Consider the following 15,164-nt stretch of genomic DNA (forward strand, 5'->3'; position numbering starts at 1 on the left):
GTTTACTACCGTACTTGGAAGGCCTATTTTGCCTGGTGTGAGTCCAGGGGGTATTCCCCTCGTTCATACTCGGTATCAAGGGTGTTGGCTTTTCTTCAAACGGGCGTGGACCAGCGTTTGGCGTTGGCCACGATTAAGGGTCAGATTTCTGCTCTGGCCGTTCTCTTTCAGCGCCCTGTGGCGTCTAATTCTTTAGTTGGCACCTTTGTTCAAGGGGTGCGGCATCTGGTCCCTCCTAGGAGGGAGCCTTTGCCTCCATGGGACTTGAATCTTGTTCTGTCCGTGTTACAACGGGCTCCCTTTGAAAAAATCAGGGAGATCTCGTTGTCTATGTTGTCCAAGAAGGTCGCCTTTTTGGTGGCAATCACCTCGGCTCGCAGGGTGTCGGAGCTGGCTGCCTTGTCCTGCAGGTCTCCGTATTTAGTGGTTCACTTGGATAAGGTGGTCTTGCGTCCTAACCCGTCTTTCCTTCCGAAAAGGATTTCGGAGTTTCACCTCAATGAGGACATTGTCTTGCCTTCGCTTTGCGCAAAGCCTAAACATCCAAAGGAAGTGGCTTTGCATTCCTTGGATGTTGTTCGGGCAATCAGGGTTTACCTGTCATCAACTGAATCCTTTCGCAAGTCGGATTCTCTCTTTGTCCTTCCAGAGGGGCCTCGGAAGGGCATGGCGGCGTCGGCCTCTACCATCGCCAAATGGATCAGGCAGGTCATTGAACAGGCCTATGCTTTGAGGGGGAAAGTTCCTCCCATGCCTGTGAAGGCGCACTCTACAAGATCCCTGAGTACGTCTTGGGCCTGTCATCATCGGGCTTCTGTGGCCCAGGTGTGTAAGGCGGCGACTTGGTCGTCCGTTCACACCTTCTCAAAATTCTACAAGGTGGATGTTCAGGCATCGGCAGATGCTTCCTTTGGCCGTAAAGTTCTTAGTGCGGCAGTGCCTTAGGGTCCCTTCTTTGGGTCCTTGGCTGTTGGGGTATTTTTACCCCTAGGTTGCTTGCTCTTTCCTGGGTTGTTGCTCCTGTTGAGCAAGTTTTTTTCATGTTGCCCAGTTGGTTTTCCTTCCTTTGGTAAGGTTCTTTTCTCTGATGTGGGTATTGCGTTGCCTTAGGCGCGGCTGCTTTTTTTCCCACCCCTCATGTCTACACTGCTTTGGGACGTCCCTATTGTGACGAATATGAAGGGGCGGCGACTGTCGGAGGACGTAAGAGAAAACTGAATTTTTGTAAAATCTTACCTGTAAAATTCCTTTCTCTGAGTCCTCCGACAGTCGCCGCCCCTCTTTTGGGGTTTTGTTTATGTACTCTACTGCTATGCTACTGAAACTGAGGTAGGAATGCAGGAAGCAGGAGGGTATTGACTGAGGGGACCACCCCCTGGGGGTGGGGTATGCTAAAAGCTTTGATATTAACATATTCTGTTGTCTAGCCACTCCTACGGAGAAAAGGTCAATAACCCTATTGTGACGAATATGAAGGGGCGGCGACTGTCGGAGGACTCAGAGAAAGGAATTTTACAGGTAAGATTTTACAAAAATTCCGTTTTTTTTTAACCAAAAATATGTAGAAGAATACAAATTGGCCTAAAAGGATGAAAAATTCAGATTTAAAAAAAAAAAACTCTAAATGTTATATAGCAGAATGTGAAAAATGATTTTTTTTTTTTTTTTTTTTTCAGAATTGTCGCTCTTCTTTTGTTTATAGCGCAAAAAATAACAATCGCACAGGTGATCAAATACCACCAAAAGAAAGCTCTATTTGTGGGAAAAAAGGACATCGATTTTAGTTCGGTACAGTGTCGCATGACCGCGCAATTTTCTGTTAAAGTAACGCAGTGCCGAATCGCAAAAATGGCCTGGTCATTAAGGGGGGCAAAGCCTTCTGGTCCAGAACTGGTTAAAGCACATTTGAAGAGTGTGTTATATATAGATAAGACAGATATGAAAGAACATATGTACAGAAGATGCAGGGGCTGCAAGCATGGTACGGGAGAAGCAGGGGCTGCGGGCATGGTACAGGATGACATGTCAGAGGCTGTGGACATGGTACAGGAGATGCAGGAGCTGCGGGCTTGGTACAGGAGATCTCAGAGGCTGCGGACATGGTACAGGAGATTCAGAGGCTGCTGGCATGGTACAGGAGATGCAGGGGCTGTGGGCATGGTACAGGAGTAGTCATAGACTATGCAGGCATAGTACAGGAGATGCAAAGGCTGCGGGCATGGTACAGGAGATGTCATAGCCTGTGCGGACATGGTATAGGACAGGGGTATCCAAACTACGGCCCTCCAGCTGTTGCGGAACTACACGTCCCATGAGGCATTGTAAATCTCTGACATTCACAGGCATAACTAGGCATGATGGGAATTGTAGTTCCTGAACAGCTGGAGGGCCATAGTTTGGACACCCCTGGGGAGATGCAGAGGCTGAAAGCATTGTACAGGAGATGCAGAGACTGCGGGCATGGTTCAAGAGATGCAGAGGCTGCGGGCATGGTTCAGGAGATGTAAGAAGCTGCGGGCATGGTACAGGAGATGTCAGAAGCTGCGGGCATGGTACAGGAGATGTCAGAAGCTGCGGGCATGGTACAGGAGATGTCAGAAGCTGCGGGCATGGTACAGGAGATGTCAGAAGCTGCGGGCATGGTACAGGAGATGTCAGAGGCTGCTGCGGGCATGGTACAGGAGATGTCAGAGGCTGCTGCGGGCATGGTACAGGCGATGTCATGGCCTGTGTGGACATGGTACAGGAGATGCAGAGGCTGTGGACATGGTACAGGCGATGTCATGGGCTGTGCGGACATGATACAGGAGATGCAGAGGCTGTGGGTATGGTACATAGGGTTGCTACCTCATCCCTTTAAACCAGGACACATTCATTACACAGGTTCTGTGGCTGATTAAGGTGGTAATTAAACTCACTTACTGCCTTATCTGCATTATATTAGCCTCAGAACCTGTGTAATTCTTATGTGTCCTGGTTTAAAGGAAGGAGGTGGTAACCCTAATGGTACAGGAGATGCAAAGGCTGCAGGCATGGTACAGGAGAGGCAGAGGCTGCAGGCATGGTACAGTAGATGCAGGGGCTGTGGAGTGGTCTTATCTACCGATCTGTGAGGTACCTTAAATTTAAAAATGGCGCTGCCCAGCGCCATTCCGTCACTGACCATGCACCGTCTGCCCAAGAATGGCTGAACGTATACAGGCTTTCCCGAGTGGCAGCGGCGCATGCGCAGTTGACATGTTGGGCCAGCCACTGCCAATTTTTTTTTGGGTGCCACTGCCTTTCAAGCAGCCCCAGGGCAGTGGGACTTGCCAGCCTACTGGGAAATTTCCCGGTATGCCAGTCCTGCCCTGGTTGGTATGCCGCCAGGGCTTCCCATCTAACCCCTCTCAGGGGGCCTCCCATGGTTTTCTCGGGGCAAGGATAAACTTTTTTGGGAGATAGACATTCCTGGGGGTAGATGGGAAAACGTCATGTGCTAAATTCGCCCCTGATGGGCGATTATTGCCCGCAGACACCCTGCGATCCCTCTAAGGCAACTTGGAGGTATAGACAACTGACTTTCTCTCTAAATTACAGGCGTCACTGCACTCTCTGGGTACATTATCTCCCTTCGAATCCTGGTGTGTACAGCCCTTAGAATCTAAGCATTTGCTATCCCATATGTAGAAGTTGGTGCTTGGGGCGCATTCGCAGACCACTCCATATTATATTAAAGAATGGGAGAGGGAGTTGGGGACTGAATTTTCTCCTCCACAGATTCCGAAAATTGTACATCTGGCCCATGTTTCCTCCATCAGTACTCGCATTCAAGGATCCTCATACAAGTTTCTGACCAGGTGGTATAGAACACCCTCTCGCCTCGCGCAAATTTTTCCAGGGCCTGATCCCAATTGCTGGCGCAGCTGCAACCAACGTGGTACATTCCTTCATCTCTGGTGTGATTGTCCAAGGATTAGTGCTTTTTGGGATTCAATAATTCCTTGGATTCAGAAAACATCCATACAGCCAGTTATAAGTATGCATTGCTTCAGTTCCTCTTCCATGATGTTAGGTCCTTGGTTAAACGATACAAAAAAAGTGTGACCCCCCCCCCCCCCCCCCCTATTCATTGAACGCTGCCAAATGCCTGATCCCAAGATAATGGAAACAGGCCACTTGTCCCACACTGGCTGAATGGAAAAGTGAAGTGAACCACATCATGGGGACTGAACGTTGGGTGTTTACTGTTAAAGGACAGTTGGACCACTTCCGTGATGTTTGGTCGGGGTGGATGTACTACTCCAAAGAGATCCCTGATGCCTAAATATACCCGCCCCAGATTGGCAGCTACCCCTCTTAGGCCCCCACTCTAGTCCCAGTTGACCCTAAAGGCCCTTATGCAGTTAGATATAATGATAGCATCCCTGACTCTTCTAGACTATAACTAACTTTGTCCCCTGACTCTCCTTTTCTCTCTTCCTTTTATTAATAATTATTGTTTACTTGTCCAATATTTTACACCTTTGTATATGCTGACAACCTCCTGGATAAGCATGATGTCTTATTTCTGCGTATGCTGATCCAGTTCACAGGTTAGACTTTGATGAGTGATATACTCTGTTTGGCCCAGGGGCAAAATCTGTTGAAATGCAATCTACCCTGTTGACTTGTTTAGCTGAATATTGATTGGGCAATTTTACCATGTGTACTTTTTTTCTTATTATACCATTGTTTTGTAAAAACCTTGAATAAATAAAGATTATAAAAAAAATAAAATTACAGGTTACCTGTTTAGAATTACTTAGAAGGTCTTGCTCTAGAATTATTGCTTTCCTGTTAACGTTCGCCGCAATACCTCACATGTGTGGTTTGAACACCGCTTACATGTGCATTCACTTCTGTGCGTGAGCACAAAGGGATTAGGAGCTTTACATTTTTTTTTTTTAATTTATTTTACTTTTTTTTTTCCACTGTCCATTTTTTTCTGTTTTAATCACTTTTATTCCTATTACAAGGACTGAAAACATCCCTTTTTTTTTGAGAGATCACAAGTCATTTAAGGTGTTTCCTATTATATTAATAAATATAGGATACAGAAGTTTGTCGCCATTTTATGGGCGTGTACAAATTTAAGGTTTGACATGTTGGGTATTTATTTACTTGGTGCAACCTTTTCTTTTATAGTTTACCAAAAAAAACATGGGTAATTTAATTGTTTGTGTGCCATTCTGAAATTCTTTGTGGTAATATCGCATGACATAAAAAATTAGAACTACCACTATTTTATTCTCTAGGGTGTCTACTTTCAAAAAATGTTTTGAAGGATTTATGTAATCTGAAGGCCTAAAATGATTTCTCTTTATCGTACATCACGGGACGCAGAGCAGCCATAATAATTACTATCTGGGTTATACACCACCTATAGGTAAATGAACACTGGCAACCAAAAAGACAGGAAGTCCCCCTCTATATAACCCCTCCCATACAGGAAGTACCTCAGTTTTTTTTCGCCAGTGTCTTAGAGGTGATGTCATGGTTGGAGAAGCTCTCCATACTTTTAAAGCGGTAGTATCCCGCTTTTTGACACTTTTACCTACAGGTAAGCCTATAATAAGGCTTACCTGTAGGTACAAATAATATCTCCTAAACCGGCACGGTTTAGGAGATATTTACAGTGCATGCAGCCGCTCGCACGAGCGGCGCATGTGCTCTGAAGGTCCGGGGGGATCTTCAATTAAGTTGCCGGGAGCTTGCCGGAAAAATCACTCCCGCGCGCATGAGTGACGTCATCGCGGCTCCGGCCAATCATCGCGCCGGAGCCGTCTCTTCCGGCCAATCAGCGCGCCGGAGCCGCCGAACCCGGAAGAGACGACGAGGGATCATGGCAGTGCCCGCAGCGATGTCCGGGGGTCCGTGTCGGGGCTTCGTTTTAAGGTAAGTTACACATAATGGGCTAGTATGCGATGCATACTAGCTCATTATGCCTTTGTCTTGCAGGTTTTTTTTTTTTATTTTTTTTTTTTTTTTTATAGGGTTTACAACCGCTTTAAAGAAGAAAAAAAGTTATGCTACAATCCCGGTTAAGATCTCTGGATCCAATCTGGGATTGGCAACCAGATCCATTTGAAAGTGGAAGACTAAAAGAATGGTACCTGAGCCTGGGTAAAGGGAACGAGGTATGGCCTGTAAGGCGATTCTCTTGGGTGCTGGACCCTGTGATCCAAGGGGATTGGCAACCAGATCCATTTGAAAGTGGAAGACTAAAAGAATGGTACCTGAGCCTTGGTAAAAGGAACGAGGTATTGCCCGTAATGCGACCCTCTTGGGCGCTGGACCCTGGGATCCGGACCCTTGATAAGACTAACTCCAAAGGCGTTCTGGCAGGGTGCCCTACAGGTCCAAGGGAGTGGCCCCAAAAATTAGGGGGACCTGGTTCTTGAAGGTCGACAAGTGACTGAACCCACTGTGGGTGAAGATTTGATCCTAGTTATAGGCGGAATCCTGCAGCGGGAATGGTAAGTTCACTTTAATTATGATCCACTATTACCTTCTATTTTACCAGATACCGGGTGCCATATTTTATGTCTCCACTAGAGGCAGTATGTGTATTCAGCTGTGACCTGCGTACCTTGGATGTCTTTTCTGTTCTCAACCCCCCCTGATGCTGATGGCTCCCACGCGCGCATCCACTTACCCTCTGTGGCTCAGGTTAAGGGAGCACCTTTGGTGGCCATCCCTGTGGCGGGAGATTCTGCGCACAAGTTCAGCCTATTTACATGCACGAGTATGCAAATGGAGCCAGAAGGGGGCTAGTCGGTGATGTTGTGGCATGCAGACATGCAAGTAGAACGCCACACATGTGCAGTAAGCGGCGGAGGCAGCGCGGCATTTGAGAAGTGTTTCCGGCAGCATTAGCTTCTTTTAGAAGCTGGATGGGACACAGAGCAGCTGCAGCTGGGTGCGTGAGTCACTGTGGGTGGACGTTTACAGGCACTGACAAGTTCTGTTACTTTAGGATAACTGTGGTGTGTGTGATAAGCTGTTACAGCTTGGCACAAGCTTTGAGTACACTAAAGAGTACCTCAAGTTTTCTTGTCTGGAGCAATGTCCTCCCGGAAACGGTGTGGGGTGGGCACAGCGGGAAGGGGCACAAGTGTGCCACCGTCAGGATTGGAAGATCTTAGCCACGCATCCTCTGTGTTATCCTCCCCTGAGAGGCCAGGGGCTACTGGCCAATCTGAGCCATTACGGTTGTCAGGCATAGTAGCCATATCTAGTGCTTCTGTCTCAGCCTATGTCACTAAGGACAATTTGTCATCAGCTTTAGTCGGCCTTGAGGGAAAAATTGCTGGCATGAGTGCTTTAGTGTCACCAGGAGGGAGGAAACATAATAGATCCCCTTCACGTGAGCCCCCCGTTTTAGTTCAGGATTGAGCAGAGGATGTAGGAGAAGTAGCTGTAAATGGCTTGGAAGAAGGCCAAGCAGAGGATTCCATGAAGTTAGGGTCTGAGGAGCCATTTATGTCCTCTCAATCCCAGAGATTGTTAATTGTCTCTTACTGAAATGGTCCGGTCTCCCCTAGAAATTTCTGAAGTCTTTTTCCTCATTAGTCTCCTTACTACCTCCTCAAAATTCTCAGGCTTTTCCCTTGCATTCGCTTTTAGAGAAGATAGTTTATACTGATTGGAATCACCCCGATAGGATTTTTATTCCCCCCCAAAAGGTTTTCTTTGTTGTATCCTATGGAGGAAAAATTCTCAAGAAAATGGAGTATGCCTACAGTGGATGCTGCTATTTCTTCTGTAAAAAGAAATTTACCCTGCCCTGTAGATAATGCCCAGGTTTTTAAAGATCCAGGTCATAAGAAATTGGAATCTTTACTAAAAGCTTCCCTTGCTGTTGCAGGGTCTGCAATACAACTATGGCTATAATCTTTGAAAGACCGTATTAAACGTGTGTCCAGGAGTGCTCTTTCTCAGGGAGTCTGCCGAAGATTTAGCAGATTTTCTTCGGGGCTTTGTGTTTTGCAGTAGATGCTTTTAAGTACTCCATACAGCAAATGTGACGGTTTGCTCTTCTGTCAGTTCATATGTGCAAAATCCTCTGGCTAAAAAGTTGGTCTGCGGAATTACTGTTTAACAAATTGCTAGCTGGCTTTCCCTTTTAATGGGGAGCGCCTATTAGGTGATTATCTGGACAAATATATCCAAAAGATTTGGGGGGGGGGGGGAAGAGTACCCTTCTACCAGTTAAGAGGTGATGTAAGCGTCCTTATTTTAAGGTGTCTAACAGTCAGGTTCCCAGTACTTCTAACAGTACTTCAGTCTCGCAGGGGTACAAACTAGAATTTCCGGGGGTTTCCTCATCCTCGGTTTGTAAGGTCAAACATACCTGCAGATCCTCTAAAAAGAAGATCCTTCTTTCTGGCTCTGGACCATCTGAGGTCTCAAGCAGTGATTTACAGAAGTTTCAGACGAAGAGAAATTCAGGGGTTTTTACTCAAACCTTTTTGTAGTCCCCAAGCCAAATGGAGATATGAGACCTATTCTGGATCTCAAAGCTCTAAACCAATTCTTAAACCTTCGCAAATTCCGAATGGAGTCAATTCGCTCAGTCTTGGTCTGTCTGCAAGGAGCAGAATTTTTTGCATCCATGGACATTAAAGATGCATACCTTCACATGCCAATTTTGCAGGCCCATCAAAGGTTTTTTTTTTTTTTTTGCTCTTAGCTCCAGTATTGGCTATTCTAAGGTCTCAAGGGATAGCAGTGGTAGGATACCTAGATGATCTAGTACTTATAGACCGCTCGGCTTCTACTCTACGCCAGAATGTGTTCCGGGCAGTTCAGTTCTTAGAACGTCTGGGTTGGATTCTGAATTTGGCAAAGTCAGTGTTGCAGCCGGTTCAGAGTCTAGAGCAGTGGTTCTCAACTCTGGTCCTCAGGACCCACTAACAGGCCAGATTTTAAGTATCACCTTGGGGAGATGCGGACTAGAATACTGCAATCACTGAGCAGCAAAATATATTACCTCCTGATGTATTTCAGTTATCTTGCAAATCTGGCCTGTTAATGGGTCCTGAGGCCCGGAGTTGAGAACCACTGGTCTAGAGTATCTGGGTTTCCTTGTGGACACAGTACAGGCAAATGTGTTTTTGCCGCCAAGAAAGGTCATAGCCCTGAAGGATCTAGTTTGGATTGTAAGAGGGAAAAAGTATTCTTCTGTATATCTTTGTATGAGGTTGCTAGGGAAGATGGTGTCATCATTCGAAGCAGTTCCTTCTGCCCAATTCCATGCCAGACCCTTACAAAACAACATTCTGTCAGCCTGGAGCAAAAGGATCCAAGCCCTAAATTTTCGCATGTCTCTAGTACCTAGGGTACGTCAGAGTCTAGGTTGGTGGTTGGTAGCCAGGTATTTGGAGCGGGAAATCCTTTCTTCCAGTAGTCTGGAAGGTGTTGACTACAGATGCCAGTCTCTCTGACTGGGGAGTAGTCCTAGAGGAAGCCACTGTCCAAAGGAAATAGTCCTGGTTAGAAAGGAGCTTCCCCATCAATATCCTGGAAATCCGAGTGGTTTGTGGGGCATTAATGTACTGGACTCCCAGACTTCGGGTTGCCCCATCAGGGTACAATCCGACAATGCCACGGCTGTGGCCTATATCAACCATCAGGGGGGCACCAAGAGTCAGTCACCCCAGAAGAAGGTGGGTCACTTCCTAACCTGGGCAGAGTCGCCAACAGATGTTTCCAGGGGAATGGTCCTTGCATCCCAAGATCTTTGCATTAATTTGTCGATGGGGGGTACCAGAGGTAGACCTGTTGGCATCCAAGTTCCAACAACAAGTTAGACAAATTTGGGTCCAAGACCAGGGATCCACTCGCAGTCGGAGTGGATGCCTTGGTGACTCGCTGGGAGCAGTTCTCCCTGATCGATGCCTTTCCCCCGGTTCAGCTGCTGCCATGACTTCTGCGCAGGTTTCAGGAAGAAGGGAAACCAGTAACCCTGGCGGTTTCAGCTTGACCCAGGAGGATTTGGTATGCGTAAATTCTAAGGTTGGCGGTGGAAAGGCCATGGGTTCTCCCACTGCCTCCGGATCTGCTCTCAGGGTCTGATATTCCACCCTGCTTTACAGTCTCTAAATTTGACAGTTTGGTTGTTGAAGCCTGGATTTTGAGGGAGCGGGGTATATCTGGTCCTGCAGTCTCTACCGTGATCAACGCTAGGAAACCAGTCTAGGTTCATTTATTACAGAGTCTGGAAGTCTTACATTTTTTGGTGTGAGGCCTGGAAGTGGCATTCCTGTAAATATTTCATCAGGAGAATTCTAGCCTTCTTGCAAGTAGGGGTAGATATGAAGCTAGCCTTAGGCACTATTAAAGGTCACATTTCAGCCTTGTCAGTCTTTTTCAAAGACCGATTGCTTCGCATTCCTTGGTCCGAGCCTTCATACAAAGGGTGCTACGTATGCTTCCACCATTTAGGCCACCATTGTGTCCTTGGTATTTAAATTTGGTCCTGGTGGTTCTACAGAAACAGCCTTTTGAGCCCATTCAGCATATTCCTCCGGTTCTTTTGACCAGAAAGTTAGTCTTTTTGGTTGCAGTAACTTCAGCTAGAAGAGTATCAGAGTTAGCCCCTCTTTTTTGTAAGGAGCCATTTTTGATCTTACATTAGGATAGGGTGATTCTATGTCCACACCCAGTGTTTTTTTCCCAGGGTAGTGTCCTTTTTTCATTTGAATCAGGACATTATACTGCCTTCCTTCTTTCCAAATCCTTAAACAGCAGAGGAAAAGTTGTTACAATCTCTCAATGTTAGTACATGCATTGAAAATGTCAGCTCAGATTCGGAAGACTGACCTTTTGTTTTTGCTGCCAGAAGGGCCCAGGAAAGGGCAGGCAGCATGTAGGTCTACAATTTATCAGTGTATTTGCCAGGTCATTCTCCAGGTATATGGTTTAAAGGGGAAGGTTTCACCTTTTCCAGTAAAGGCACGCTCTACCAGAAGAGTAGGCGCTTCTTGGGCAGTTCCCCATCAATCTTCTATGGCTCAGATGTGCAGGGCCGCTACTTGGTCTACAGTACATACCTCTCAGATAGTAATTATTATGGCTGCTCTGTGTTCCGTGATGTACAATGACAAAAATTCAATTTTGTTCCTATAGCTTACCTGCAAAATCCTTTTCTTGGAGTACATCACGGGACACAGAGGTCCCTCCCCTCTTGTCTGGGATGTTTATTGCTTGCTACAAAGCTGAGGTACTTCCTGTATGGGAGGTGTTATATAGAGGGGGGACTTCCTTTGTTTTTGGATGCCAGTGTCTATTCACCTATAGGTGACGTATAACCCAGATAGTAATTATTATGGCTGCTCAGTGTCCCAAAATGTACTTCATAAAAAGGATTTAACAGGTAAGCTGTAGGAAAAGTCATTTTGTTTTACGCATGTGTGCAAAAAATGCAAAAACGGTGTGGATTGGAAAAGGATTAGAACACCTGTCAGGTCGTTATTGCTATCTGGTAAACTGTTAGCTCAATTCTCGTCAGGAGGCAATCACGATGATATTACAGCCCTTCAGTTGCTAACCCCCCAATAGATAATGAATTTCCCCTCCATCCAGCTGGGAGTTATGACAACACACAGCACTCAAACTTAGTGCAGTCACAACTAATTTTATTGCAAGTGAAGCTCATATTTAAAGCATGTTTGAGCAGGAAAAAACAGCTTTAACTGGTTTACAATTTACATGTCTTACAGAAACTGTACATGAAAGGCTTTGTTTCCCTATGCATTTGTGTCAATATGAGGTGTTTTGTTGTAGTATCGGTCCGTCTTGTGTTCAGCTTGTCTGTGTTAATGTAAGCCATTGTCAATTGTCTATGCAACATGTCTTGTAATCTAAATGCTAAGTATCCAACTGACAAGTGTTCAAATGAATGAATGGACAGGTGGTTTAACATGTCGTCTAAATGCAAAACATAGCTGTCTGCTGACCAAGGTAGATGAATGGTTAGCTCGTTAATATGCAAATGCAAGGGCCCACATTTCATCACAGGATGGGCATAAACTGAAATATATATCTGAAATATCATAAGGCATATTAATACAATCTTTCAGTACCCCATTAGAGAGTCTCACCCCCTTGTCCCTTTGTCCTGTTTACCGTAATCACTCAAAGTAAAAGAAAACCTCAAATTTTGGGTTGTACCTAGAAGAGTAATACAAGGGAACTCTACCAACAGGGACAGAAGTTCTGGTGACCCTGGAGAAAACTAGGGAAACCCTCACTTTGAAGGGACCATATCTTACTTCCTGTTTTGACTATAGGAAGGGAAGTCTCCTCAATGGGAAACTGTTGGCAAAAAGAAAAACCTGTCAAAGTTATTACCTTCCTTACTCTATTTAAAATGAGAAAAACATTTGCCTTTAGCTCTACTTTAACCCTTTGTTAGGGCAGGCAGTGTTCAAATCTAGTTGATTTGATAATGGAGACCTGCCTGCACAGTACAGACAGGGTTGATTATGGCAAACACAGCTGCCCTTCCCCTCACAAAGAGAACTATGTAGTATTTTAGCAGAAAATTATATCATAGCACACTTTTTCCCTGTTAATCAGTGTAGTCTTGATTACACTATAACAATATTGTACACTATTTGCTGCATTAATATGTAAGCAGTATTCCTACTAAGGTCTGTGCTCCTCTATGTCATAGATACTTACCTTGAGAAATCATAGTTGCAGTTCCATCTTTTCCATTTCTTTTTTTTTTTTTTTTTATGAAGATTCTTCAAATTGTTTATTTCTTTAAGGAAGCAAAGCTTAGTTTATACTACTCTAGAGTTATATTTGTTTCATATACCTATAGTAACATCTAATTGAATAGTAATGTGGTGAATGACTTGCACGGATGAGGTGTTACCTTTTTGTAACTTTCTGAATTGTTTTATTTTAATAGGTGCCATTTACCAAAAGTATGAGCCAATATTTTTTCAGTCAGTCGGAAACCCATTTATTTTTCGATGCCTGGATGGTATTCTCATTGATGGGAATGACAAGGGGATCTCAAAGTCTGTATACCGGTGAGATATGTGTTGCCTTTCATTGAAAATTTTACATGGAGTGCTCTGGTGGCATCATATGTAAACTCGGAAATTGCAAATCTTAGAATATTTAGCTTAGTGTATAAAGTGTTAAAATGAGAAAACTTTGTTTTTGCCTTCTAGCAACCAATCAGCTTCCCTTTTTTCTATGGGCTGGACAGGTTCAATTTTGAAAGAAAGACATTGACTGTTTTTTTAGAAGGTAAACGCAGGCAGTCCACCAGTTTATACATGAGGCTAAATGTATTTCAGGTCTTGCAGCAGAAGAAACCAGCTGGGGCCTCTGAAGATGTGCGATTCCACATGGCTGACAAGTTTCCCCCATAATCCGCTGGCTGTGGGACAGTATGTTAACAATTGCTCCAATGGTACGTCTGCCCATCCACTTACCAACCTTCCCTCAAAGGTAACCTGTCATAAGAGAAACAAGAAGGTTGCCATTGCTGAAAACACTGATTCCCTGAATTCAGTACTTTTTATCCATCTTTCCTAATCTGCATGCATGTTCCCCAGGACAGTAAGTCAGAAAGTACAAAAATCAGTGGATCAACATAATAGGCAGGCAAATGGCATTTCTTGAAGGGGTCAGCAATGGCAACCCCCCTCCCCCCCAACACACACTTTATTTTATCACTTTGGCATTTTGTAAAATGCAGTTACCCACATCAAACATTAGTCATCATTGTCCAAGTTGGCCATTGAAAAATGATTTCTGATAGGTTGCTGTTAATTGCATCAAAGTTCTTTATACTGCCTACTATTTGTACCATTTACCTGAAAACAATTATTGATGTGACTCAAATTTGTACTTGTTTGCAGCTCTGTCTTTTCAATATTGCATTTCAAAGACTTGCCCCCTTGTTGGCCTTGTTCATATTAAGGAATGTGATTAGGATTCCCTGCATGTAAGCAAATTTCTTTGCCCCCCTCTCCCCAGCATGTTATACATACTTTCCACTGGTGGAAAGGAAACCAGCAGGATATTACACAGGGCTGAGGACGGTCTCCCATATGTGACTGCATTAGGCCAGTTACCAAGCACGAGCGCTACATGAATGCACACCTAAAACCCTCAAAACATTACAGATTTTCTGAAAGCAGAGACTATTTAGAATAAAATAGTTGTAATTTTTTTTTTTTTTTTTTGCCACAAGATATTTGCACTATGGCTTCTCAAATCTGTATTTTCAATTAAAAATGCATTAAAATCAAAAACAATTTTAGTGCATTTAAACACAATGTAATCTCCAATCTTTGAAAAATTGAAAGTGGCAAATAATTGTGAAGTGGAAGGAAAATGATAAATGTTTTTCAAAACTTTTAACAAATATTTGAAAACTGGTGTGCATTTGTATTCAGCCCCCCTTCGTCAATACTTTGTAGAACCACCTTTTACTGCAATTACAGCTTCAAGTCTTTTTGGGAATGTCTCTACCAGCTTTGCACATCTAGAGAGTTACATTTTTGCCATTCTTCTTTGCAAAATAGCTCAAGCTCTGTCAGATTGGATGGAGAGTGTCTGTGAACAGCAATTTTCAAGTCTTGCCACAGATTCTCGATTGGATTTAGGTCTGGACTTTGACTGGGCCATTCTAACACATGAATATGCTTTGATCTAAACCATTCCATTGTAGCTCTGCCTGGATTTTTAGGGTTGTTGTCCTGCTAAAAGGTGAACCTCCGCCCCAGTCTCAAGTCCTTTGCAGACTCTTAACAGGTTTTCTACTAAGATTGCCCTTTGTGAAAATTAATATTTGTGTCATTCTCTTTTGGCCACGGCTGTACTAGAAAGCTGGCAGCTAGGACTTAAAAAAGGCTAACATATGCCTGGCTACCATAGCAGCCAATTGTTTACATGCTGGCATTGTCGGCATCCTAAAAGCAACGGAGCATTAAAATGTTAAGTCTCCATTTTGCAGAACTTTACCCATAACAGTTTGAGGTCAGTTAATGTTCTTTAAAGTGATCCTAAGTAGAGGTGCACCGAAATTTCAGGCACCGATAATTTCGGACGAAAATGTGACTCTCGAATTTCGGCCGATAAGGGGTTAAGGATGCCGAAAATGTATGGCCGCT

The 15,164-nt window shown here is 44.4% G+C and overlaps 1 protein-coding gene across 3 annotated transcripts in view; it reads left to right on the forward strand.

Moving 5' to 3' along the window:
- Nucleotides 1-15,164, forward strand: part of SETD9 (SET domain containing 9) — a 48,390-nt gene that overhangs the window by 22,655 nt on the left and 10,571 nt on the right. For all 3 annotated transcript variants that reach the window (XM_082243552.1, XM_082243553.1, XM_082243554.1), the window contains 2 exons: nucleotides 12,944-13,067; nucleotides 13,341-13,456. In XM_082243552.1, coding sequence (XP_082099678.1) covers nucleotides 12,944-13,067; nucleotides 13,341-13,456 — 240 coding nt within the window. The remainder of the gene's footprint in view (nucleotides 1-12,943; nucleotides 13,068-13,340; nucleotides 13,457-15,164) is intronic.

Source organism: Pelophylax lessonae (genome assembly GCF_965119305.1).
Source record: "Pelophylax lessonae genome assembly, chromosome: 1".
NCBI classification, from domain to species: Eukaryota; Metazoa; Chordata; class Amphibia; order Anura; family Ranidae; genus Pelophylax; species Pelophylax lessonae.